We start from the raw sequence: 26087 nt of genomic DNA, 5'->3' as shown, positions 1-26087 counted from the left end.
TAAGATTATTCTGCATTCCACTGGACAGCAAGGAACTGATAATTCCTGATCGCGATGTGAAGAGAAAAAAAGAAAAGATGAGGGTTCGCACCCGTCCCGACGTCATCAAGACCAAACAAATGCCTCGAGGCAAGTTCTTACATAGCACTCAGGAGTAAACCGCCGTCTAACGCACGAGAACAGTTTCAAGGCAAAAGGTATTGCCGCCCAGAGTTAGAGTTTATGAATTTACAGGCTTTGTCCCAGAAATGTCTCTTCCTCATTCATCTTGTTCCCTTTGTATATGCACAACTCCCGATTCCTTCTCAACCGTTCCAACCTCCACCGGCTTCTTCAGGGGCTATACGCTCCAACTCATCTACTATACCTAATCCCCAATGGTCAAACCTTCTTGGGGACCTCCTATGGTTCTACGATGCTCAACGCAGCGGAAACTTGTCCACCTACAATCGCGTGAGCTGGAGGAACAATTCCGCTCTCAGTGATAATCCCTCGGGAGGATTCTATGATGCAGGAGGCATGTATGGCTCGATGGTGTACTCTCTGAGCGCTTCTCACTCATCTCGACCTATGGATAGACTACCTCAAGATTACGTTCCCTTTAGTACGTTATTGTTGACCAATACGTCGCCTCCCTAGCTGATCCACTTTGCCAGACTTGGACTTTGACGTCTATATGCTGGGGAGCCACAAGCTTTGGCTCTGGTGAGCATCCACACTCGTTTACAAATGCTCTTAGCCAAACGCAGTTGCCATAGGCTATGACTTGGCTCAACAAACACCTTACCTCGACAGTATCCTTCGTTGGGCATTTCAATACTTGATAAATGTGCGTCATTTTCTTGCACCGCCCGTCTCGTGTTGATCACATCGGCTCTCCCAGGCTCAGCCAAACATAACGAGTCTGGTGGTACAAGTTGGCGATGGTATGACGCTCCTAATGATTTTATGGCGCTATTACTAATTTCCCACTCCTTCATTCCAGCGTCGATAGACAACAATTATTGGGGAGGAGACCAAAACATTCCTACTCCGCGACCAACATGGTTGATCAGTACCAAATAGTGGGTTGTTACCTCATTCGGTGAACCTTTATCTATAAATAACTCCCATTCCTAGTCCCGGGACGGACGTAGCAGCATCCGCCGCCGCCGCCTACGCAGCATGCTCGATCTTGTACAACGGGACCTCACTCTATCCTAGTGGTACAAAAAGCAATCATTCTTCCATTGGCACCCCAGCGAACCTAACAGACCTCACGTTCTCCAAGACCCTTTTACGTTACGCTCAAAACCTCTTTGCGTTTGCACGCGATACTCAGCCCCAACAGGTATACTCTCAGTCACTTCCTTCTTCGGTCGGATCGTCATACCCTTCGTCCGGGTACCTGGATGACCAAGCTCTCGCTGCTCTTTTCTTGGCCGCGGCTTCGCTCGAGTCGCCATACTCATATCAGTATCAAAACTCGTCAAATCCGGATGGGGATGCCAAGTACTATTACGAAGGCGCCTTGAATTTGTTCAAAAACTCGTCTTTAGGAGGTGGAAACGGTGCTCTCAACTGGGATAACAAAGTTCCAGCGCTTGGTGTCCTTGGGGTTCAAGTGTCTAGCATGTACGAGCCATGGAGCAACACGACGGATTTTTGGACACAAGAAGCAGAGAGGTATTTAGATAATGTTGTAAATGGGCAGGGGTATGGCCACCTGACGCAGGGTATGTTGAAACCACTCTACTGCAAGTAGAAAGGTGGCTGAACCTCGCGGTAATCACAGGAGGACTTTTGTACTATCAAGGAGACTCGAATGAGGCCAGTTTGAACCCAGCGCTGAATGCCGCAATGCTGCTCTCCCTTTATGCACCGCTAGCAACCAATGACACCAGAAGGAACTCGTACGAGGTGTGCCTGGAAACTACTTCTAGTTCCCTCAATGCAAAACCGTTGTGCTCACGCTTCTCCTAATGATAACTTCAGGCGTTTGCTGCATCACAGCGTGATTACGTCCTGGGAAACAACCCGATGGAAATGCCTTATGTTGTCGGTGTGAATCCTAATTCTCCAAGAAATCCACATAGTGCGTTGGCCAGTGGTGGGAACGATACGGGCACGATAAATACGTACCCAACTGAGGAAGCCCACGTTCTATATGGTGCAGTTGTGGGGGGACCAGATAAAAATGACCAATTCTGGGACATACGGTGAGTTCGTGGGTTTTGATTGATCTATGACGATCGTGCTTACTTGGACCTTGGTGTGCGTTCGTTGTAGATCTGACTGGCCCGAAACAGAAGTAGCGCTGGACTACAACGCACCACTACTTACTATTGCCGCTGCGAACGTCATCTCGAACACTCAGGACCCTTTCTACACCGTGCTGCAGGCAGGCGCGTATGAATCGAAACGACCCAAGCAGGGGACACATCCTTGCGACGCTGTATTCTCATGCGGAAAGGGTACTGCGTCGAGAACGAAGAAGATCGTCATTGCTGTAGTCGTGACAGTTGTGGGTCTTGGTGTCATCGCCGCACTCGTTTACACGTTCTGGTTCAGGAAAAAGTACAAGGGGAAAAGTTGGTAGCCCAAGTTTCACAGATAATGGACTTTTACGATTTTGTTCATGTCAGCCAAGTGAATATACAATTAAAGCACTTGTCAATGTCACTGAAGCATGTCCAAGGGATGACATGCTAACGATAGTCAGCAAACTCGCTCCTATAACATGCAGAGAACACAATATACATCTACATCTAATACACCTGGTTTCATACGTAAAATGAGCACGAATCGGGGTTGGTGATAACAATATAGGTAACTCACCTCTAGAACATATCGTTCCTGCTCCTTCAGACTTTCTAGATAGGCGCCAGCTTCTGATTTGTCTCGACCTGAATACTTGACTAAGGCGTTCACAAGTGCCTCGAACACGTCAGGGACAGGCCAGGTAGGGCCGCACAAATAAAATACACCCTTTTCAGAGTCTTTTGTATCAGGACCATCCCCACTAATCATGTCGGCCAGCATTTTTCCGTCATTACGCATTTTATGCTGAATGTAAACCTTAGAATCTGAATCTCGACTGAAAGCCAGCCCAGCATGCGCAATGATGCCATCCTTGATATAAGCTTCGATTTCCTCCCCATAAAGATATTCTTGGGAGCGGTGCCGTGAGCCGAAATAGTAGACTAAAGGACCCACAGATTTACCCAAGCTGACTTGAAGAGCTCGGTGCTGCATGAAGGCACGGAACGGGGCGGCCCCAGTCCCAAGGCCTGCCATGATGACGGGTTGCAGATCTGAGGGAGGCAGCTAGAGAGTTGTGAGGATAAGTTAGGCGGGAAAAAAAAAGTTGCTTACTTTCATCACACTTGGTTTGATGGAGACGGTGACTTTTGTGCCTGGCTTGAGGGCTGCGAGATACCTAGTGCATTGCCCATATTTTAGTGCCCCTGAGGGAAATTTTGGGGTAAGCACAGTGGAGGAGCGGTCATTGTAGCACATACCGCTCGGGGTCACCCAGTCGACCGTCACCACAAGGAGATCGACGCGGTTGCCAACAACGCTCTGGGCACTTGCTATGCTGTAATGTCTCTCCTTAATCTCCTCCACGATTGTTGCTAACTCGGAGATATTAGGCCGCGCACTCGGGTACAGCTGCAGCACGTCTGCATACGATACAGTATCAACTTCGCTGAACTTTTTCAGTGTTGCAGCCCCTTCGGCCGAGGCGATAAAGTGAAGAGCCATCCGCTCTCGACGATCCTTGGCATAAGTAGCAAGAGCCGCGAAAAAGGATTTGGGTGGCTTTCCAAAAATATCAAGATTCTGTTGTAAAGCTTGAAAGACGGTGCGAGTCGCCATGAGCTGTCGGCCCGCCGAAGACGGCAAGGGGATTGAGAGTACTGCATTAGGATCGACGCCGTACCATCGGCAGAAGTCCAACACGTCGCCTTCATCGTTCCAACCATGGATGCCCAGCGCCTCGCCTATCTTGTAGGTAAGACCGGTGTCTCCGATGTCGAACTCCAAGTGGAACAAATTGCGGCCGTATGAAAGGGGTGTGAGTCGCTTGTTGACGGTGCAAGTGATTAGGTACGTGTCCGTCGGGACTTCCGGCCGGAGCGCAAGAACTTCAGAATCGGGTGTCGATTTAAATGCTTCGCGGAAAATGATATGTTTCGCAGCTTCATGCCAAGGGTAGTGATGGAACTGTTTTGAACAGCATCGCAAATCCCTGCATCAGCATCGTCAAGAGAAGTTGCATTAAAGTCGAATCCTTGTAGAGTCGCTTTTGGGGGCTCGATAGAGATAGGATTCAAAGATTCATTAACTGTGGACAAAACCGGAACAACTTCTAAGTCCTCCCAAACAGCATTCACGAGATCGTCAACGGGTATCTGATCGACCTGGGAACCCAATAAAGCCCTTGAAAGCAGGGTTAAATTCATGAGATCGTTCCCCACGTATAAGCGCAGGAAGGCAATATGCGCCAGAGCTTCATAAATTAAAAAGCCATACCCATCTCCGAACGTCTGGTGGTCGTCGTATTTGAAAAGCTTTAAATCCCGTTCTGGGATAAGCTGCTTCGCAGATTCCACCAAACTTCCGAGAAGGTCTTGTGTGCTCATCGAAGTAAATATGAGGACTGGCGATCCCTGATGCGCATGCCGAAGGACATCGTGAGTTTTTAGAAGTCTCGGATCAAGGATGGCAGTAAAATCGGCGGTGCCGGATATCCTTTCTCCTGAAGCTTCCAGGGGAAGGATGGTATTGAATGGAAAATCAGTGGTGGGCGAGGATAAAGGGGCAAGGATCACCCTGCTGACCTCGACTCCACCAAGATTGGAGAAAATGTCAGAGGTGGGGAGATATCTCGTGTGCAGTGTTTTGCTCTGCGTAAAGGCGCTCACGATATTTAAGGGAAGCCCACGAGGAGTAGAGGATCCAATGAAAACAAGTTTCTTGGCGTCGAGTGTTGTTGGGTCTTGCAACGGCAGCTGGGTTCCCACGAGTTCGGATAAGAGCTCCCTTAGAACTTGAGGGTCTCTGATGAGGTCGAGCATTCTCTTCGGGGTAATCCGGTGACGTAGAAGGTTGGGAGACAAGGGTGGGTATCATTTTTCGATGGCACCAGCGAAGTCACGACGTCGCCGTAAAGAGCTCCCTCACTGAACTCATCCATGACTTCCTCCAATATATGCACGTATTTTGCAGAAGTCGGAACTACTTTCTTGAAAAGCTCCATATCCCAAGGTTGTAACACACGCACAACTATGAGGCCGATTGTGGATGTCGTTGTGGCGAAGGCACGAAGAGAGTTGGCAAATACGCCATTTAATGACACAAGGACGATTCTTGGATTTTTGTTTCCGAAATAATCGAATGACCCATAGCCAAATTTCTCAAGGGCTTGTATGACAGAAACTTGGGCTTGGGTCGGTTCCGGTCTTTGGGGTAGGATAGCTCGCGAAGCTCACGGGCACCATCGTAATGATTGAAGACGTGAATAACGTGTGAGTCCGTGACAGAATAAGCGGCAGACGCCACATCAGCGATTTCCTGAGGAGAAGACGATAGGATGATCGAGAATTCCTCGGGGATTACAGGCAAAATTATTGCCAATTGTTCGAGGGAAGGATGCAGAGACAACGATTCCCCGATGCTCCCGAGAGCTGGGATATTCAGAATGGCCCGTGAGGAAGGAGACGCCGGAGGGAATGAGGCCATCGCTGGAGCCATTTGCAGTAACCCGTGTGGTGTGGTAAAAGCTGTCAGTGTAACGGACGCTTGCGACCCCTCAGTGCTTGTCCCCTCAGAGAGTCTCCCTGCGAGGAGTAAGCCAGATCCATCTCGAGTCTGCAAGTCGACTACAGTGGGGTAACATGCTTGGGACTTTTTTGCTGCTTTGACCAGTCCTCCGAGACCGAATTGGGCAGCTACATCGTAAATGTAGACGGTACTGCTATTGCGCGCAGCAATCGCCTCAACTATCTCAGCGGCTCTTGCGGAAACCTTCTCCTCAGCTGTCGCTGACAGCAGCAACGCCATTGAACGTGGTGAATAAAATTTGCCCTTGCATGATATGGCGTGCGAATGGCGTGCTAAACATCCCCGTGATCGTGGGACTCGGCCGAATCCTCAATCCTTTACTCAACCACCAACATGTACAATGGAATCGGGCTCACAACACCCAGAGGAAGGTACGTGGAAACGGCATAAAGGATTTCAACCTTATTGAATCCCTCACTCTTAGCGGCACCAATGGCTATGTGATTCGAAACCTGTCACACCTGCGCTCTCGAGATCCCATTAGCGACCAAATAGTCGAGTTTGGTAAAGGGGGCCCGTCTTTAAGGGAACCCGACCAAGGGATACTCGAACATGAACGGAAGAGAAAAGTAGAGCTGAAATGCCTTGAATTGCAGCTCGAGTTGGAGGAAAAAGAGTGAGCGAAACCCCGCCCATTCAGCATTAGGAATCTCATTTGCCACAGAGTGCCTGAAGATGAAATTGAAGCACAAGTTGACGCTCTTCGTCAAAACTTACTCAAAAATCTCTCACACATTGCACTTCCAACTGGAAAAAATCTCAAGTCCCATGATACGCATGGAATTGCTGTGGCGAAAAAGAGCGAGCTCTCGAAAATGGCCCAAGCCTTAGGGACTTCTTCAAACTATATCGAAGGTGCTGCCTTCGATCGCGAAAAGCAGGAAGAGGACAAGAAGCAACGTGCTCAGGAGCGGGCTGCTAAGCAAGCGGAGCGCGCGGAGGCTGAGGCTCAGCATGCTGCCGCAAGAGCCAAGTATGAGGCCGAAAGGAAAGAACGAGAACGACTGAGAAGACGACGTGAATATGAGGAACGTCTCGAACGCGAGGCGAGAGAGAAAGAGGCACGTTCAACATACACCTCTCGCAACGACCGCGATCGCCGTGAACGCGGCTTCCGCCCTCCTGCTCCTCCGTCTCCCCGGGGCCGAAAACGTAGCATGTCCCCTCCCCCCATGCGCTCTTCCCACGAAAGACGATCACGCTCCCCTCCGCCGCGCCGTCGCGACTCCCGTTCCAGATCCCCTGTCCCGCGCCGTCAATCACCTCTACGTCGTCGATCGCCTCCACGCCGTTGGTCGCCTCCACGTCGCCCGTCGCCTCCGCGCCGCCAGCTATCTCCGCGTCGTCGGTCACCTCCACGTCGCCTTCCTGTATCCCGCTCACCCACTCCTGAGGCCGGTAAACGTCGCCCACTTCGTCGTTCTCCTAGTCTGCCACCTCGTCGCCGTTCAGAATCAGGATCTCGCAGTTCACGAGGAAGATCAGTTGATTCAAGGTCAACCTCACGCTCACGCCCGCCTTCCCGTTCCCGTTCCCGTTCGCCAGTCCCTGTCCGTCTGGGAGGGCCGGAACTTGAAAAGCGCGCCCCTTCTCCTATCCATTCAGAATCTAGCATGTCTATGAGTGAAGGGAGTCAGGATTAGCTATATTCTCTCTCCAAATGGTGCCGGAAAGCCCAGCATGCGAGATGCCACCAGCGATGGCACTCTTCCACTCCTCGGGCGTTGCTGGGGTATATTTTTGTGCTATCCATGTACTTTCCGATTATTTTGTTATCAAGGGTCACTTGATTAACTTCTCATCCAAAGCCCGTGCCGCTATGATCTTCAGTATGCTTGTTATATCGTTATATTGTTATATCCAGTATCCGGCAAACTGAAATTATGAGAACTACCAGCGAACACCCGACTGCGTCAAAGTTACAGCAAAACTAGCGCGGTCTGAGAAACGATACAACTGTACCTGTCAGAGGCGGAGGGAAATGCATGTCATGAGAGCAGAATACCAAATGTGTAATTAAATGATGCAAATGTTACGCGGGCCCACTATTTGTCCCTGCACCTAGGATCCCTTTCTTCCTTGTGAGCGCTGTTGCCAGTCCACCAACCAAAATGAATACTGTGAACCATTTCTCCCAGCCGAACGGTGGCTGCGTACCTGGGCGGGGGTACGGGATCTTCGGAATTGACAACTTATTGGCCAAGTTTTCTTTCTCTTTCGTGTATGGTGGGAAACGGAATTTGACGATATAATCAAGCCTGTAACAGGGATATGGAATAATGACTCTGGATAAAATCGACGCTATTGGGATGATAAAAATTTGAGACGCACCATCCTGGGACATCAACTGTTGAGCGACGATGAGTGAAGGTGTCGAAACCAGCCTTATCATTATGTGCTCCATCTGAGGTTTGAAGGGTAACATCAAGGTTAGTCGCGAAATCCCGGCCAACGTTACTCACATCCCGACTAAAAGGCAGAGAACGAATGGTTAGCTTCGCGATCTGTTGAAATGGCCCTATCATTACTCACAGCACCAGTTCCACCAAACCCGAGCCCCTCCACTGCATGGATCGGGTTCGTTAGCACGTAAGATTGACCCTCGGAAAATGTTGACACACCGGCAGCAGCCATCAGAATATCGTTGATCATAGCCATGCCACTGATGGTTTTGGCCAGGATATCTTTCTTCAGTTTGTCGTCGGTAGAAAAGAGGTACAAGGCCAGTGGGCGATCCCTGAAGAGAAGAAAGCGGTATCTTCAGATACAAGCCAAGTCTAGTGCTTCGAAGGCAGCTCACTTTGAGTTGATGTAGTCAATTGCAGTTTGGACGTCCTTGATTGGTATTATCGGTAGGACAGGTCCAAACAATTCCCTACAAAGGCAAATCCAATTAGCAACCAACAGCTTGAGAAACTATGACGCACTCTTCCATCAAAGAATCCTCAAAAGTTACGTTTTTGACGATAGTGGGCGCGATGAACTTTTGACTCGCATCCATTTCGCCCCCCAAAACAATCTCACCCTTGGTGGCATTCAGAAGCTTCTTAACACGCTCAAAGTGCCTGTCGGCAGCCAGACGGGAGAAATCGGGAGACTCCGCAACGGAATTTTGGGGGTAGAAATCTCGATGGCTAACAACCGTATTGAGTTTGATGATCAACAGCACCTGACATGGCGAGGGACCTACACTTCTTTGAGAGCGTCCACGAGAGCATCCTGCCGCCCCTCCGTAACTAGAACGTAGTCAGGCGCAACGCATGTCTGACCAGCATTGATGACTTTCCCCCACAGCACACGGCGAGCTGTGACTTTAAGATCGGCTGTGTCATCAACAATCACTGGGGACTTTCCGCCAAGCTCCAGAGAGACCGGGGTGAGGTGTTTAGCCGCAGCGGTTGCAACCAGCCTCCCAACGCTTCCATTGCCGGTGTACATGACTACGGAGTGCAGTTGGTAAATTTCCATAATGCTCATGATTAGGACACTCACTGTGATCCCACTGCAGCTCAAGAAGCTACGTAAATAAATCCCACGTGGGAGTGAGCCCAATTGCGCAACAGGGTGCACGCACGATCGACAATCACCTTTGTTGTGCCTTCGACTTCGGCGGTAACAACCTGGTAAAGGTCCGGGTCCAGGTACTGAGGAATGAGCTCAGCGATAAGGTCTTGGACAGATGGTACGACTTCGGATGGCTTAATGCAGACGGCGCACCCGGCTGCGATGGCTCCGACCTGCATGGGTGAGAAACCTACGAATCACATGCGCACCAACACAACGTACAAGGGGGACGAATAGACACCACTTCGAAAACAAGAACGTCAACACTCCCCCACATACATAAAAGAATTCCAACTATGGAGCTCACCAATGGATAGTTGAACGGCCCAATAATGAGAACGGTGCCCTTAGGTTCCTTCAATGTCCTCCCTCGCATCGCAAATGTGAGTAAGTCAAACGGGACACCCTCGGGTTTTGCCCATTTATCCACTCTCTTATAGGCAATAAGTGCTTCCTTTATGCTAGCCCCGATCTCCACCAAGAAAGTTTCAGCTGCTGGTCGGTGGAGGTCGGCTTGGAGTGCATCCACGAGGCGCTGCTTGTTGTCTAGGACCAATCAGCTAAAACGTTCCATCAAAGAGTGGCAAGACAGTTATACCTTGCAATAGATAGGCAAGCTGGAGAAGCTGTGTCTTTCGGTATCGAACATCTTTGGAACGATTAGTGGCAAAACCAGCCCGCAGAGTGTCACGAATCTACCAGTGAGACATGTTAGATTCAAATTAAAGAGTGGGGTACGGCAGTACCTTTGGCACATTGTCAATGGGCGTGTAAGTCGACATCTTGAGAAACAGACTTCGTTGAGCGACGACGATATCCAATTTTAGATGCCTGTCGGTCTAGTCACGTGGCATTGCGGCTGCCCGAACCCCGACTCTCGGCGGTGGGTTATGTGATTCTCGACGTCTGGGTTGGTCAGGTAATAGTGTATGAAGGGTTTTTCCTGTGTTCCGTTCTGTCAGCGTTTCGTTCATGTTTTGGCCCCCGATCACACGGGACTTTTCCCATTGAGGGAAGAGGAACCCACAAGCTTTCACGTTTAATCCATGGCCCACACGCCACAAGGATCCTCGAAGTTATTTCCTGAGCTTGAAGCATAGACTCAACTTGAAGCCTATGGGAAACTGCTCAAATTGCATCATAGTAAGCGGCCTGAACGGGGACATTAACAAAATCCTCGTTGCTGGAGATCGAACCACCTCCGCATTCAGTCGCCGTCAGCGTTATCATCGAAAGAGTATTCCGGGGGGTTGCAACACCCACCGTTTCCCTGATCCAAATTCTTCAATGACTCTTGCCAAGCACTCGTACACAAGAACGCAAGTGAAAAGAGTTCCTTGATGATTCACTTCGTAGCACCGTGACCAATATACCAAGGTTTGTGTCGTTGCACACACCAGCACAGTACTGCGAAGGTGTATGGAAGTTTCCTGCCGAACACCCTAACATTCACGCGAGCCCATATTTGCAGGTAAAATAGTACTTTGCTCAAGACAGCATGTGTGAATTTCAAATGCGTCTCCTCGCCTCATCAGTCAAATTTCTGCAATTTCATTTCCTACACAGGATGCACTTATGCTGTGACTTCGGTCTGCATGCGTCCAGTGCGGAGTGACCGAGACGTAGAAGCGCCGTTGGCGTCATCCCTGACTGCGTAATTGAGTGGATCTCTAAAACTGAGCATTTGCGCCACGCTAGTTCTTTTATTTTTGGTGGAATCCCAGTAGCTTTTGCGAGGCGTTGTATTTGGGATCGACGTTCCACGCTAAGTTTGGATCTCCGGAACCTGTGTGCGCGAGACGAAGCTCAGGCTCGAAAGAGAAGTGGATACACTTGCATGGCCGATCGATGTACGAAATAGTAATTGAAGTGGATTATAACGTGGAAATGTTATCTCAGAGGCGCCCTTGACAGGCCAGTCAGTTTTACCCTATGCATGTTCTACACAATGGTATATCTGTGGAGCTTGGATAATCAAGACTCCTCCATCACGCATACCAACAGCAAGTGCTTGCTGATTGTGTGACATCTTCCAAGTAGTAATAATGTCACTTATACAGGAAGGGGCAATAAAATGAGGGGATCCACAAGGTCCGGCAAAGAGGTGGATGTGGTTAAAATCATCATGCTTGACTATGGCAAATGAGCAATCATAGGAAATGTTGCTTAAATTGGGAAATGAATCCGGATAGGGGTTAGATGTGATAGACTCATCAGTGGAGATCACTTCCCAGTTCACTGCATCCCAGATTCGCACCGTCTCATTCTCGGATACCGACGCTATCCTGGATCCATCAGACGAAAATGAGACTGAAGTCACTGCCCTGGTGTGCCCTCGTAGGGTCTTGAGTTTCTGCCCGGTCAGTGCATCCCAAATCCGTACTGTCTGGTCCCCGGATGCCGACGCTACCCTGGATCCATCGAAAGAGAATGCGACTGAAGCGATCGATCCAGTGTGCCCTTGGAGGGCCTTGAGTTCCTGCCCGGTCTGTGCGTCCCAGATTCGTACTGTCTGGTCCTCGGATGCCGACGCCACCCTGGATCCATCCGACGAGAATGAGAATGAAGTAACCGAGCCGGTGTGCCCTTGGAGGTTCTTAGGTTCTTGTCTGGTCAGCGCATCCCAGATTCGTACCGTCCCATCCCTGCATGCTGATGCTACCCTGGATCCGTCTGACGAGAATGAGACTGAGGCGACCGGCCCGGTGTGCCCTCGGAGGACCTTCAGTTCCTGCCCATTCAGCGCGTCCCATATTCGCAATGTCTGGTCCTCGGATGCCGACGCTACCCTGGATCCATCTGACGAGAATGAGACCGAGGCGACGGGCCAGGTATGTCCTCGGAGGACCTTGAGTTCTTGCCCGGTCAGCGTATCCCAGATTCGTACCGTCTCGTCCCAAGATGCCGATGCTACCCTGGATCCATCCAACGAGAATGAGACCGAGGTGACCGGCCAGGTGTGCCCTTGGAGGACCTTGATTTCCTGCCCGGTCAGCGCATTCCAGATTCGTACCGTCTTGTCCCAAGATGCCGATGCTACGCTAGATCCTTCCGATGAGAATGAAACTGAGTAGACCGACCCGGTATGTCCTCGGAGGACCTTGAGTCCCTGGCCGGTCAGTGTATCCCAGATTCGTACCGTCCCGTCCTCGGATGCTGACGCTACCCTGGATCCATTCAACGAGAACGAGACCGAGGCGACCGATTTGGTGTGCCCTTGGAGGACCTTGAGTTCCTGCCCGGTCAGTGCATCCCAGATTCGTACCGTCTCATCCTCGGATGCCGATACTACCTTGAATCCATCCGATGAGAATGAGACTGAGGTGACCGACTTGGTGTGCCCTCGGAGGACCTTGAGTTCCTGCCCAGTTAGTGCATCCCAGATTCGTACCGTCTCATCCCTGGATACCGACGCTACCCTCAATCCATCTAACGAGAATGAGACCGAGGTGACCCCCTCGATGTGGCCTCGGATGGTAAGGAAAATATCTAATGCAGAACTGGCCCCTCGCACTGTTGGGAGACACTCAGGAGATCGTCTGCAGTATTGCTTTTGCCAACTTGCGTCGGCTGAATGTGCGATATGACCAGCAGAAACCGAAATGACTTCATAGTATTGGGAGGTGAAGCGACAGCATTGCAACAGCAGTCGGAGCAAAGCTTTTTGTGGCTTCTGGTCCTGCAATTGACGGCACTGATTCTATAAACTGGCGTTATAATGATTAAGCAACCAAAGGCAGATCACACACCTCACACCATATAGTAACTTTATCTAATTCAACAACAGCATTCTTTGTCGCCCCTAGCAGGCTCAATACTTCCAGCCATTTGATCATTGATTTGGCGAAAAATGTTTCTAATTTGCTGAACAACTCCGTTGAGGGGTTTTCAATTTCCGCCACATGTAGAAGGCCATAGAGCGCGGCATATTGAACGTCAGAGGAGATATTCGACTGGATCCGAAGAGCAAGGTCTGGAATGTCAGAGTTGAGGATCAAAGGATTCGGAAGTTGGAGAATATTTTCCTCTGGCAAACGGCAAAGGGTCTCGATGCAGTGTATAGCGATACGAGAGTGGAGTTCGCTCTTTTCTAAGCGAGCGACAAGCGAAGAGTTTGTGATCCACTCCATGAGGCCTTGCGAATGGTGACTGGTATCTAAGCCTTGTGCTGGGTAGGCAAATTTGGCAAGGAACGTCACTATCGAGCGAGAAAGCCACCCCGTCGGCTTTGCAAGGCTTAAGGGTTGCCACTGAGGGATAAAGGTCTGTTGTGCGGGTCAAACTGTGAGTCATCAAAAAAACGATTGCAATAACAAGCTCTACACACCCAGGCCGCACTTCGCAAGGCAGTCATTATCTACCCCAGATTAACAACCTCCCAATTCATTTCATTACGCATGGCTCACCGTGTTGGGTGAAACATGGGCCAGTGCTCGTTCAGATATTCTCGTTCGAACAAGTGGTGCTGTGTCACGAGCAATTGGGATCCCGAAGGTGTAATCCCCGTCTCCCGAGATCCCGAGGTGCTCTTGCAAGAGAGAACAGAACATCCAACAGTTCTCCTGGAGGGATCGTAGTCATGAGGGCGCTTCATTGGACTCAGCGCTGTGGAATCCATACCGGCCAAATCTTATACTCTAGCAGTTCTTCGCAAATAACGCGAAGATAATTGCCAAAATCACCAAGGAAGGGCGCTTTTTCAAACGTTTGGACATTCTCCAGACGTGCCTTTCGAACGAGGGCTTCCTTGGACGCCGAGAGCTGAGCCTATGAGGGGCATCAGTGGCAAATCCTATAGTGCTAGTAGATCGGCCACTGCTCACCGTATCATGGGCACGTGTTTTACCAAGTTTCCACATGAGTGAGAGAGCACCTAATCCAGCCCTTCGATCAATCCGTAACCATATATCCTGTTTCCCGGGACGGCGTAACTGGAGGATAAGGAAGCGATGTAGAACGAGGTTTCGATACTGAGAATAGCAGGATGTGCTGACAATCCTTGCCATTTGTAGCCAGATGTGTTTCTCGATGACATGATCGCAAAGATCCTTTAGGGAATATATGACCCCAGAGCTCCGATATGATAAAGCCGATCCATACGAAAAGGTTGAAAGGACTGAGATGGTCATGGTCCGCGCAAGAGGGCGCTGGGCGCCAGTGAGGGAGTTGGTGCTGTCGTCATCCTCGAGTGGGTTGATAGCATCTAGAGCATCCAAGCCGAGCCCCGTCTCAAAGAATCTCTCCTATGGGCGATCATGATTCATCGAGGGGAATGTTCGGGCGCTAAGTGAACTCACAGGCTCTTCATCTTCGATCTCTACGTCTTCATGAAGGACAACGGCGCTTGGTGGAAACGCCTCACTAGATGTGAGCACATCATGGCTCACTGGCTGAGGGACCAAGTCGAGATCCTTGTCCGTTTCTTCAGTAGTACGTGAGCGGGACATGTAGTGTTCTATTCTAATAGAGGCTTGGTATCCTGCCTAATGTGATGCTCGCGAACTTTCAGTCTGGCTTGAGGCCTTGAAGACTGCACAGGATCTACTGCGGAGGCAACGTGCGGCCGGATATCTTTACCGACTTCATATACAAGAACTGCTCTGCATTGAGTTGGATGCGTTCATTTGTTTTTGCTCATTGGTCATTGAGTCTGCCCTCAGTGTTGCTGCGTTCTTGTTCCTTTTAGTTTGGTCGGTCAACAAGGTTGAGCTTGTAAGTTGTTAGTCGTGCCTTAGCTGTCCAAATCGATTCTGCCGTGCCTCGAGATAGAGCTGAGAATGGGAACCGTGTGCTCGGGGACTGCCGCAGACTCGTACCCAGTCTGAGGAGCTCCGTGGACGCAAAATAATAGCTTTTTTACGCAATGTAAATAAACGTTCTCACGCTAAATCGTTATTCTCACGTTCATTAAAGTCACGTTCTGTACTCAATACAGAAATCACATGGTGCGGAGTTAAACACATCGCCGATCACCTACTCCGCGACACTTCGCTCCTCAGACTGGGGCAAAATGTAGTATGGCTGTGCTGCGGCACTTTCCGGCCTCTGTCTTCCCACGGCAAACAAGGCTCGCTTCGAGGCTCTAATCACCATACCCCTCCCCAACCCAACACAGAAAAAAATCCAAAACAAATGTAGTAGTTAACCCCACCCAAAATTAACCCAGCCCAACCCAGTCCAACCCCCAGCTCAACCCGATTCTTGTCCTTATGTGCTAAAATTATGTTGGAGTCTTGTATCGCACTAGGCAGGTTGCCAGCCTCTATTAGAATAGAGTATCGCGCACTCAAAATAATATTCTTTTTCACCTCATCGGCCAATTTCTTGGGGTGGGGATACTGTAGCGATCAACACATGACCATATTGATCATTTTTTAGATATCTTTTGAAATGAACCTCACGAAAATCATTGCATTGCCCCACATATTTGGGATTTGTGTACCACTTCGAGTTTATATTGCGTTGGGCTATGATTAGGTAGGTCTACCATCTTTTTCCCTTGATTGGGTTCAATAATGACAAAGTGCTGAGTCGCGATAACAAGACTCCAACATAATTTTAGCACATAAGGACAAGAATCGGGTTGAGCTGGGGGTTGGACTGGGTTGGGCTGGGTTAATTTTGGGTGGGGTTAACTACTACATTTGTTTTGGATTTTTTTCTGTGTTGGGTTGGGGAGGGGTATGGTGATTAGAGCCTCGAAGCGAGCCTTGTTTGCCGTGGGAAGACAGAGGCCGGAAAGTGCCGCAGCACAGCCATACTACATTTTGCCCCAGTCTGAGGAGCGAAGTGTCGCGGAGTAGGTGATCGGCGATGTGTTTAACTCCGCACCATGTGATTTCTGTATTGAGTACAGAACGTGACTTTAATGGCGGAAGCAGAACGTGAGAATAACGATTTAGCGTGAGAACGTTTATTTACATTGCGTAAAAAAGCTATTATTTTGCGCGTCCACGGAGCTCCTCAGACTGGGTACGAGTCTGGGACTGCCGGCTGCGTTTCGCTCATTTCTTCAGGCCACTGGACTTGTCCTGTCGACGATCACTCCGTCATGAAAATGTATAGCAGACTTTCCCCTTCACATTTATTACGGAAGACTTTCCGTCCTCCAATATTTTATGCCCATGGAAGCGCTTCATCCTCATTCCGACCCTCATCTTCGTCGCAGTCATCCCCTAACAATTCCGGCCATACAACTACGAAGTCATCTAATGAGCCAACATCGAATCTATCTGACGCAAAACTTCGCCTCTTGACATCTTTATACCACCAGGGTGGAGAATTTGTAACGCCAGAGAATCTAGACCAGAAATTCCATGAAGCATTCGTTCCCAAAATGGCCATGGACGCCGGCCGACAAATTTTCAACTATTCCAGCCTTGAGCAAGCCGTAGAGGGTAGGAGATCACTGCCTCACCTGCGGCCCGCTCCTATCTTCCACATGTCCGCTTCTGAAAAGAGGGACACTCCGGCATCGTATGTTGTGAGTACCCCCAGTGCGAGGGTAATGGCAGAGACGGTAGCGGCGATGGCAGGGACAACTGTCATAGGAAGTCACGCAGGCTTTGTTGGATTGGAAATTGTGAAGGAGGAGCTCGCTCAACGTGTTAAGGAAGAAACGCAAAATTCGGAGGATTCCTCTGCTACCTCAAAGGATCCATCTCTTTGAATGCACCCACGGTGCCTACACTGCCCATTCCTTTCTAAGTGAGTTCTCGATCATGCAATGAAGCATCAGACCAACTTAGCGATCTTCGCAGTACGGCTGTAGTTATTTAATCAACGTTGTCGAAATTCATCATCCAGCGAAGGATTTAGTGGCCAGAAAACGCGACTCCTTGTCGTTAGGGTAATTCCATCGATAGTGGTGACGGAAACGTATCGTATCCACCTATAACGTATAAGACGAAATGTTGGACTAGCGAGTTTATCGCTGGTGGACTAATGTTTAATACATGATTTAAAACATGATATAACCAACATACCTCAGTCCCGTTGTACGTGAACTGAGGAAAGTTGGGTTGTCCAAAAATTGGGGTTTTATAGTCAGGCGCTATGAATGCGCACTGACTTTGGCACGGACGCCACCAAGAAAGGCAATAGGTGTAAATCTAAACGCCACACGACTCAACATCACCAAACGTGAGTTGGTCATAGCGAACACCATAAAACCAAGAATTCTAACATAACGTACCTCTGATGTAGGATACTAGGATGTTTCTCGCAGTGACGCAGATGTCGTCCTCCGTCTTGTTACAACCAGCATTCTTACTGCCTAAGAGAACGGCACCCAGGGAGCAGCGATTCGGGATGGGTGAAGACATAGATAAAATAGTGATCTTGAGTGATGAGGCGGGAGACGGGGACAATTGTGCATATATTGGGATATCGCAGCACGGAATGGCCAAGCGGAGTCTCATCTTGTCTCTTCTGATAGCTTGTCTGGGTAGGACTTGCGCTTCACAGGGTTTAATTCGTCACCCACTCACCACACGTAGTCAGTTCTCGACTCACTCCAATGATTTCGATCACTGCGAGCCGTCATAGGACTTCGGCGCAACACAGCCCAAAATCGACAAGGCGAGGAAGGAGTTAATCTCAATAGGCATACTTTCATTCTTCATATGTGACAGAGTGGTCGAGCTTGGTCCGAATGTTCGATATTGGAATGAGACCAATGCATTCCAGGAAGGCTAAATTACTTGACTGATATCAACGACAATCGGGCCCCTTGTCTGCATTGTATGAATCGATTCCCATCTTGCTGCTCAAGGAAAAGACATCGAGCTCAGCGTCCGGCACGGCACTCCGCGCCGGGTGAGCCGTGATCATATGACTCATTCAAGTTTAGGGCACTAGGTCATTTCCTTCTGGCCTTCCTTTTGAGGTTCGAGTTCGATGGGAGGCACTGTGGACACGTTGTACATTTCAGCTTCCGCAAACCGATACCCAAATGCTGCCTCCACCAACCGCTCCTCGCCTCTGGTCGCGTTTGGGACGCACAAATTCATAGCAATCTGGGATGTATCGGTGAGCCTAGCGAAATTCGATGCAAGAGATGGGGTCACTAACACAATATGTAGGAACCTTTTAATCGAGGGATTTCAAGGACATTGGCTGGTCATGAGGCTGAAGTTACTTGTACTCATTGGATTGAACATGGAAAGCTGCTCTGTAGCGCAGATCTGGCTGGCTCAATACGCTTATGGGAGCGATCGAACAATGATGTAGTGCGTTGCTTGACCTTTTCTTCCTTTGTCTCATTAACCCGTCTACATCCAGTGGACTACGAAGGCAAAGATCCGAGGACACGAGATGACTATCAACGCTATCTCTTCGTATCGGGATATTTTAATTAGTGGATCTTCCGATGCTACTATCAAAGTCTGGCAACTGCAATCAAGTAATGTCATTACAAGCGTCATTGAAAGACTACACGAACATATGCTTGGAGGACTTGTACAGATTCATTGGAACACCTTCAAACCATTGATATGAAAGGACGTTATCCCTTCTCAATTGTTGTTTCTGAGCTCCCAGATTCACCTTGTGGGTTGGACCTCATAATCGAATACTTCTCGGACTGATGTTCTGTCCTTCTCAGCCCTTATTCTCGCAGTGGGAAGCACTGACAGGCTGATTCAGATCTATTCCCGATCCGGTCAGAAGGTTCTATTCGTTAACTCTCAATTCCCAATGTAATAATTGATGAGTGTCATTAGTTCGTACACTCCCTTTCCCTGGCTGGTCACGAAGACTGGGTAAAGGGCTTGTCTTTCTATATGTCATCGGGCACGCAGAACACCAATGAGGGCAGCTCACTGACCCTCGCCTCCGCGTCGCAAGATGGTTATGTCCGCCTTTGGCTCATCAAAGCCCATCAAAGTTTCGTTCGATCGGAAGTGGATGACCTCTTGGACGCTTTTGAAAAACGCCTAGGAGAGGTCTCCGGTGATGCCGAAGAAGGGGGGAAAACTATCACAAACCGAGCTCACGTTCTCACTGTAACTGAAGGTGGTTCCACCAGGTATCCAGTATTGTGTCCCCTCACCTGACTATATCTAAATTACCCATTTTTAGGCGACAGTTTAGCCTCACGTTTGACGCTTTGTTAATCGGCCACGAGGCAGGTGTCACCTCGGTCTCGTGGTGCAGTGTCCCTGGGAAGCCGCCGGCATTATTATCCACGTCTGCCGATTCATCGGTTATGATATGGTCTCCTAGTTCGCCTCCTACTGTGCCGCAGGGTGAACCTGACTGCTTATGGACTATTCATCATCGCTTTGGTGATGTTGGCGGCGTGAAAGCTGGTGGCTTTGTTGGCGGGCTTTGGGCCCAGGGCGGCAAAGAGGTGGTGGCTTGGGGTTGGAATGGGGGATGGAGACGGTGGAGTAGGGAGGAAGGAGCCAATGAGACTTGGAGGGAGATAGGTGCCGTCACCGGGCATCAAGGGCCTGTTAGGGGGCTTGCTTGGGATCCTGAAGGAAACTATTTGTTGTCAGCGAGGTGAACACATGGAGATTTGGACCGAGAGATACAGCTGATGTGAGTTCTGCAGTCTCGACCAGACGACTCGTATTCATGGTCATTGGATACGCAACGACGGAGAGACTCGGGTTGAAACTTGGCATGAAATTGCTCGGCCGCAGATACATGGTTACGATCTGATCTCTGCAATATTCATCGACCCACTGCGCTTTGTCAGTGCAGCCGATGAGAAAGTTGCCCGGGTTTTCGATGCACCAAAGGCTTTCATTCAGGCTTTAGCGGGTATACAAGCAACCCAGATCAATACCGACATGGTCAGTCCCATTTTGTCCATCTTGGTGTCATGTATTGTTGATCGGGGACAAAGGGATCCCGACCCAGTGGTGCATCAGTGCCCCCGCTTGGGCTATCTAACAAAGCCACGGAACCAAGTGAGCACTGTGCGGATAATTGAACTGTCTTTAATGTTAAGGATAGGTGATGATGCGGATAGTGTTGTCGCGGCGGGTATCAATCCTGATATGTTCACTCGGATGCCGTTTGAGCCTGAACTTTCAGCGGTGACCCTCTGGCCTGAGATTGAGAAGTTGTTTGGTCATGGGTACGAGGTGGGACGTGAATTTCTCAACTTCTTCATGCACTTTGCTCATTGTCCTTGCAGTTGATCAGTATAGCTTCTTCCCATTCAGGCTCGCTCCTGGCGACTGCATGTAAGTCGAGCACTGCCGAGCACGCCGTGGTGAGGCTCCATGACACCGGAACGTGGCGCCTTTTTGGTCAACCCTTAGCTGGTCATACCCTCACTATCACTCGGATTTCGTTCAGCCCCGATGACCGATATATTCTCACTGTTTCCCGTGATCGTACATGGTGCCTTTTTGAACGGCAACTGAACGGAGGTATGTTTCAAGTCTCCGCGTTGTAGATCATGGTCCCTGACCCTTCCAGAATATGCGCCATGTTGTCACGAGAAACCTCACTCCAGGATCATATGGGACTGCGCTTGGTCCCACGAGGGTGACATTTTCGCTACGGCCGCCCGGGACAAACTGGTAAATCAATGCTCCTTGTGTGTCTTATTCGCTTTACCATTCACATTTTTATTGAAGATTAAGATATGGAAGCAAGATGAGGCATCTAAAAAGTGGACTGTGATCCAAACGCTAAAGGGGAAAGAAGGTGCCACGGCAGTGGACTTTGCTCCTAGCGACAGGTCGAAAAGGTTTACCCTAGATATCTCCTAGCTTATGACCCACTAACATAGTCTGAACGTAGACGGAGAATGGCAGTCGGATTTGAAAATGGAGAGGTTGCCGTGTATGTCTCGCCGCTTAACGCTGCAAGTAAATGGGAAGTTGAGTTAACACTTGATGCCAGGTGATACCTATTTCCGTTCGTTTGTATTGTGTTACCCGACATTAACTATTCCCTTGGGCAGCATTGCCCATGCTGATCAGGTTCATCGCTTAGGATGGCGACCGGGGGGCACGGACCCAGGCGAGAATCTGGATCTTGCGGTTTGCTCCGAGGATCGTTCGTTGCGTATCTTCCGCTTTGTGTTCCAACCATAATGCCCATTTTTTGAATGTTTCCAATGTTGCCATCCCTTGTATCTTCCACGGTCCATGTTTTGTGTTGTGCCGCATGCGGATGGCGGCTGCTTCTAACCCTGCAACGTGCCCGGCCCATTAAGGAATATGGCGGATGCTGAATTTGTATATGTGCGAGTTGCCGATTCATGAGGCAGGGCGACGGAAGTTTGGGTTGAGATCAATCTAGAAAGAAAAATCAACGAACGCAGGTTAATCCTCCCCTCCCTCAACCCCGCTGTCACCATTTCTTTTCGTTCGTTTGTTTTTAGAGGTGAGCGCGCGTTTTTGCCTCCCCGTCTCGATGCGCATCAGGCGTGTTTCTCCAAAAGGGATGACCCTGGCGCGTGTGGTGTCAACAGCTCGACTCAAGCCACTCTTGTCCGTCTAGCCTCCCAAGCGTTCGTTTCTATACCGGTAACGGCGGATAATTGATACCAAACTATGACGGACAGTCCGAGGGCCCTTCAGAGTTTGAACCCGACCTCGCAGCCCTTTTTCCCGATAAATCAGCAGAGAGCGCCGTTGTCAGGGGATTTCAACGACCGTCAAACGATGTCCAGTTCTCCGTCATCCATCGCCCACACGCAGAGCCATTCGTCGGATGAGGAATTCCGCACCAAATCTAGCTTGGGTATCTCAAGCTTGACGAGTTCGACCGGATTCCCCGGTTACGCGTCTGATCCCAGCCCCACCCAAAACAATTTGTTCCAAGATTATTCTCTCACTGGTCTCAATTCTCGTGAGTCTTACAGAGATGGTGGCACGGTGCATCGGTCTTCTCCCAATATGGTTCCCCGGGGTTTCGGGTCTGCTTCATTTTCAAGTGGACTCGCAACTCCGAACAAGGACGTTGAAGATAATGTGACACTTTCTTCTGTTGATTCCTCCGATTCCAGGGGCTTGACCAGTAATCGCCGTCAACAAGAGGATTATCAATTCACTAATTCTATTCCTACCGCTCTCAGTTCAAAGAAGGATTCGACCACTCGCCCTCCGCTTCAGTTGGGTGGCTCTTCGCTGAGCCCTCTAAACGTGACTCCTGGTTTGGTCGCCTCGATAAATCTCGTGTCTCACCTAGCGAGTCCCGTGGCACGAGCAGCTTGTCCGGATCCGTTGATCTCGCTCACGAGTCTGACCAACACCGTTCTTCCCTCCATACCTTGAGTGGGCGAGAATTCCTGCCTAATAGTGTGAATTTTGGGCTTACGCCTAGCGCCCGGCCTTCGTTACCCTCCCGCCCCTCCTCCATCGCATTTGATTCCTTCAACGGGATGAACCGCACCTCATCCATTGCATCTATAGCCACAGTGGAGGATCCTGGCCCCGAAATTTATCGGACACCATTAACAACACTCTTCATCGTTCATCGTTCATCCTCCCCCAATTGAATGACCGCAACACGGTTAGTCGTGCTTCGTCTATGTCGTTCTCTACCACCAGTGGTGCCTTCGAACGGCCACCTTCTAGTTTTGACACGCAACCAAATGTCCTGTCGTTTGAATCCCAGGTTAAGGCGTCACCTTTTGTCAATGATCTTCTCGATCGCTTGCTCCGTTGCGAGTACTCGACTAAGGAGATACAGCGCGAACTTGGAGACGTGACGCGTAAAGTTAACTTCCTCGTTGAGAGGGCCTTGGCGGATGCAACTCCCAATGATCCCGGTATGCCGAGCAGGAATGGCTCCATTGCGAACTTCAGTCAGTCGCGGCTGCCGGGTGGCAATGCCCTGCACAATCAAGATGAGATTCGCGTCCTTCAGCAGCGAATCAACACCCTGACGACGTCTGTGAGCCAGCTGTTGGCGTTGCAAACGCAACAACATATGAATAATGTCACCGCCATTCATGCAAACGGTAATATTGGTACTCAGAACCCTAATAATAATGTCGAGCAGCATAGCTTGAGTTTTGCTAACGTTCTGAGTCCGTCCAATGCTCAAAATGTCGGGCCAGTGCAAGGCGTTGGACTTGCGTCCCACCAAGTCCATGCATTGCCAAGCCGTCCCGAGGTTGGGATGGTTACTCATCGCAATCGGGCGCCTCCCTCACGGCAGTGGTCTGCTACCAGCTCAGACTTGATGCAAAGGAGTGCCAGCGATGCTGGCCTTCCCGGTTTTGGGCAGTTAATAAAGGACAAGCGCAAAGCGTCTCTGGGAGTGGTGCGAAGGGATTCAACTTCAGTGAGTCATGCTTTCGCGATTATATCGTTGGCACTGCCTAATCAGCCTCCGTAGACAATTGATAGCGACAATGCATCTGGTGGACGCGATACCGGTCCTGCTATTACGAAATGGGAGCAGTTGCCTTTATTCCCTGATTTGCTGCGTTCCATTGCAAAGTATGGGTAAGTTGTCATTTTGAACATGCTAGGTACAAATCGGTAATTTCTTTATGACCTAGTGTTGGTCCACCAAATAAGATCCAGCAACGGGCCCTTCCCTTCCTTCTTCGCGGTTCGGATATTATCGCTCAAGCCCCTCCAACTCAGGAGCGCATCGCTGCGTACGTGATTCCGGCGATCCACGTGGCTTTGACAAGCATCGCCAACAAACCGTTCAACCGCGGACCTCTCGTGGTTATCATTTCCACTACTGTTGATCAAGCCACTCAAGCTCAAAGGATGGTTCGAGACCTCGGTGGTCCCATTGGCGTTCGCTCCGCTCTTGGTGTTGGTACTGGCGGAGACGTCGTGCAAGAGCTTCGCCTGTTGCAACAGAGCATGCCGCACATCCTGTGTGGGACGCCGCAGAAGCTTCATGCGCTATTCACATCCCCTGGTGGTCTTCCTGGCCAAGAGGTTCGCTTCTTAGTGCTCGATGAGGTCGACCAACTCATTGCGCGCAACCTACATGAATTCGTTTTTAACATTGTTAAACTCTTCCCTTCGCCTCGCCCTAGAGTGGCTGCGGTAGCTGGGAGTGTGGCACCCGTTGCGAACGCATTACCCAACTCTCACACCACTTTCAGCCCTTTTGATCAAGTCTCGAACAATGAAGGAGCCCGTTCCTCATCCCCTGCGGGCCCCGGCGCAGTCCGGTTCTCTTCAACCCTCTCCATCATTGGTAATCCTGAGGCTGGAAGCAACAGCGGTGGCGAGAAACCAGGAACTCGCACTTCGAACCTGCCTCTGATTGCGCCTGCTTCTCCTGAGCGACAGACCGCTCTTTTCTCAAACACCGTTCCGCAGGATGTCCTCAGCCTTGCGAATAACATCCAACTCCGAGAACCAGTGCGCGTGCTTGTTCGGCGAGATGGGAATGCTGCGCATGGAGACGGAGCTCAAGGTCCACGTGCATTACGCCAATTCTACCTTTACCTGGCTTTCACTTCCGGTGGGCGCCTCGACTCCAGCAATGGAAACCATGCTGCTGGTGTCATTGGCTCGGGCCGTGGCGTTTCTAACGCAGAGACGGTTCAAGCAAAGGAATGGAAGCTCGATGCGTTAGCCGATCTCTTCGATGACATCGATCCACCTTACGCAATTGTTCATGTTGGAAGTGGCGCGTCTCTTGATAGTGTCATGTATAAACTTGGAAGCCGCGGTTTAGACACTGTTGCATTTGTATGTGTCTGTCTGATACAAGGTTGGTACTGACTGATCTCCGTTATCCTCCCAGCACAACGACATGAACTCAGGAACAAAATCTGCGGCCCTCAGTAAATTCCGCCATAATGATGATATTCAAGACAGGATTGGACGGCCTCTTGTCACCCGAGTCCTCGTGGTTTTCGACGCCCCAGTTAAATTGCCAGATTCTTTCCATGTCCCATTAGTCGTCAACTACGGTGAGTTAAGGCCTGAATTTGCAGGTTGAAACTGACCCGTCTCCCACAGATCTCCCAAAAGCTGTTGAGGAGTACGCTCACTGGTTGGTATTTCAGCACCAAGGATGTGACAGGAATCTGACTCTATAAGCTGACAGTGTTGCTCCTGCTTCAACTTCAAACCAGCAACGCCCTGGCGTGGTCGTTAACTTTGTTACTGCTACTGGTGGCGACGTGGAGATGTTGCGGTCGATTGAGTGTTTCTACAAGTGAGTGAGAGAGGGATTTTTCGTCTTCGACCAAGCTCTGACGGAAAATCTTGGCGGGGGCTTCATCAGAATAAAATGCGTAAGTCCTCCCAACTTTTGTTGCTTCCCGCTTCCACAACTTATATCTTCCCTTAGCCCGAAGTCCCTCCTAGCCTGCGTGACCTTTTCTGAGCCGGGCCATCTAACTGTATCCATAACCGCCCCAAAACATCCGTTATCACATCAAGCCACATCTACATCAGCCTTCCACTTGCATCAACAAGTAGCATTATTAGGCTTCAGTCCCATCAAATGTGCTATAAGTTTCGAATTACTGAATGTCTTTTGTTTTTCTACTTAAAATCGTGGGTATTCTATTTGCACGAATCCATCCTGTAATTGCATTTCCCCCTATTGTATACCCGTTACCTACAATTTGGCGACATCTATTTTCATTTCGTTTGCACTCATCCTTGCTGGATTTACTTCTCCCATCCCTTCTTTCTTCACTGACACCTGCTCCGGACTGAACTCTACTGTACCTTCGCGTTTCTTCCCTATTTTGATTTGTTGATCCGTCATGCTGCCTTGACATCTGTCTTGAC

General features: G+C 49.9%; 10 protein-coding genes across 10 annotated transcripts; 7 read left to right on the top strand and 3 right to left on the bottom strand.

Moving 5' to 3' along the window:
• The first annotated feature begins 67 nt into the window (after nt 1-67).
• EI90DRAFT_2995148 (Six-hairpin glycosidase-like protein) lies at nt 68-2996 on the top strand. The gene is made up of 12 exons (XM_039056187.1): nt 68-129; nt 184-197; nt 247-534; nt 657-705; nt 759-829; nt 884-926; nt 986-1064; nt 1120-1715; nt 1775-1899; nt 1975-2198; nt 2269-2756; nt 2818-2996. The coding sequence occupies exons 1-11, from the start codon at nt 78-80 to the stop codon at nt 2576-2578; spliced, it is 1851 nt and encodes a 616-aa protein (XP_038917119.1). The 5' UTR covers nt 68-77; the 3' UTR covers nt 2579-2756; nt 2818-2996.
• Nucleotides 2583-6022, bottom strand: EI90DRAFT_3054562 (uncharacterized protein; the record flags this gene model as incomplete). Its single annotated transcript, XM_039060094.1, is given in 8 exon segments — nt 2583-2685; nt 2697-2756; nt 2818-3306; nt 3355-3446; nt 3501-4181; nt 4208-5063; nt 5084-5427; nt 5475-6022. Coding segments are annotated over 6 exon segments (2724 nt in total), but the record flags the coding sequence as incomplete, so codon positions are not given.
• Nucleotides 6023-6108: 86 nt separating this feature from the next.
• On the top strand, nt 6109-7863 carry EI90DRAFT_2995146 (uncharacterized protein). Its single transcript, XM_039056186.1, has 3 exons — nt 6109-6197; nt 6251-6442; nt 6491-7863. The coding sequence occupies exons 1-3, from the start codon at nt 6160-6162 to the stop codon at nt 7467-7469; spliced, it is 1209 nt and encodes a 402-aa protein (XP_038917117.1). The 5' UTR covers nt 6109-6159; the 3' UTR covers nt 7470-7863.
• Nucleotides 7859-10172, bottom strand: EI90DRAFT_3145413 (NAD-aldehyde dehydrogenase; the record flags this gene model as incomplete). The annotated part of the gene is made up of 13 exons (XM_039065290.1): nt 7859-8084; nt 8158-8230; nt 8355-8390; nt 8448-8563; nt 8627-8701; nt 8754-8960; nt 9017-9266; nt 9319-9343; nt 9414-9563; nt 9613-9633; nt 9698-9936; nt 9989-10085; nt 10137-10172. The coding sequence occupies 13 exons, from the start codon at nt 10170-10172 to the stop codon at nt 7859-7861; spliced, it is 1551 nt and encodes a 516-aa protein (XP_038917116.1).
• A 944-nt stretch (nt 10173-11116) lies between these two features.
• Nucleotides 11117-15022, bottom strand: EI90DRAFT_3054553 (WD40-repeat-containing domain protein). Its single transcript, XM_039060093.1, has 8 exons — nt 14688-15022; nt 14214-14633; nt 14011-14157; nt 13797-13952; nt 13718-13747; nt 13140-13655; nt 11198-13090; nt 11117-11152 (listed from the first exon to the last, which is right to left on the bottom strand). Exons 1-7 carry the CDS (start codon nt 14835-14837, stop codon nt 11321-11323), a joined length of 3189 nt encoding a protein of 1062 aa, XP_038917115.1. The 5' UTR covers nt 14838-15022; the 3' UTR covers nt 11117-11152; nt 11198-11320.
• A 1425-nt stretch (nt 15023-16447) lies between these two features.
• On the top strand, nt 16448-17059 carry EI90DRAFT_3122564 (uncharacterized protein; the record flags this gene model as incomplete). The annotated part of the gene is made up of 1 exon (XM_039063525.1): nt 16448-17059. The coding sequence occupies one exon, from the start codon at nt 16448-16450 to the stop codon at nt 17057-17059; it is 612 nt and encodes a 203-aa protein (XP_038917114.1).
• Nucleotides 17060-17500: 441 nt separating this feature from the next.
• Nucleotides 17501-18070, top strand: EI90DRAFT_3054547 (uncharacterized protein). Its single transcript, XM_039060092.1, has 2 exons — nt 17501-17532; nt 17596-18070. The coding sequence occupies exon 2, from the start codon at nt 17605-17607 to the stop codon at nt 17935-17937; it is 333 nt and encodes a 110-aa protein (XP_038917113.1). The 5' UTR covers nt 17501-17532; nt 17596-17604; the 3' UTR covers nt 17938-18070.
• A 218-nt stretch (nt 18071-18288) lies between these two features.
• On the top strand, nt 18289-21449 carry EI90DRAFT_2917729 (WD40-repeat-containing domain protein; the record flags this gene model as incomplete). Its single annotated transcript, XM_039054622.1, has 15 exons — nt 18289-18420; nt 18474-18617; nt 18673-18793; nt 18856-18939; nt 18995-19059; nt 19113-19417; nt 19471-19896; nt 19949-20192; nt 20246-20309; nt 20356-20486; nt 20540-20777; nt 20827-20930; nt 20988-21100; nt 21154-21255; nt 21317-21449. The coding sequence occupies 15 exons, from the start codon at nt 18289-18291 to the stop codon at nt 21447-21449; spliced, it is 2406 nt and encodes an 801-aa protein (XP_038917112.1).
• Nucleotides 21450-22022: 573 nt separating this feature from the next.
• Nucleotides 22023-22858, top strand: EI90DRAFT_3122562 (uncharacterized protein; the record flags this gene model as incomplete). The annotated part of the gene is made up of 2 exons (XM_039063524.1): nt 22023-22377; nt 22443-22858. The coding sequence occupies 2 exons, from the start codon at nt 22023-22025 to the stop codon at nt 22856-22858; spliced, it is 771 nt and encodes a 256-aa protein (XP_038917111.1).
• Nucleotides 22859-22890: 32 nt separating this feature from the next.
• Nucleotides 22891-25674, top strand: EI90DRAFT_3122561 (uncharacterized protein; the record flags this gene model as incomplete). The annotated part of the gene is made up of 8 exons (XM_039063523.1): nt 22891-23649; nt 23704-23813; nt 23870-25031; nt 25087-25255; nt 25305-25338; nt 25393-25503; nt 25573-25582; nt 25639-25674. The coding sequence occupies 8 exons, from the start codon at nt 22891-22893 to the stop codon at nt 25672-25674; spliced, it is 2391 nt and encodes a 796-aa protein (XP_038917110.1).
• Between the last annotated feature and the right edge of the window lie 413 nt (nt 25675-26087).

This window comes from Cantharellus anzutake (assembly GCF_015039405.1).
Source record: "Cantharellus anzutake strain C23 chromosome Unknown EI90scaffold_19, whole genome shotgun sequence".
Classification (NCBI taxonomy): Eukaryota; Fungi; Basidiomycota; class Agaricomycetes; order Cantharellales; family Hydnaceae; genus Cantharellus; species Cantharellus anzutake.
Note: the sequence above shows the minus strand (reverse complement) of the source record. Positions and strands in the feature narration are given on the sequence as shown.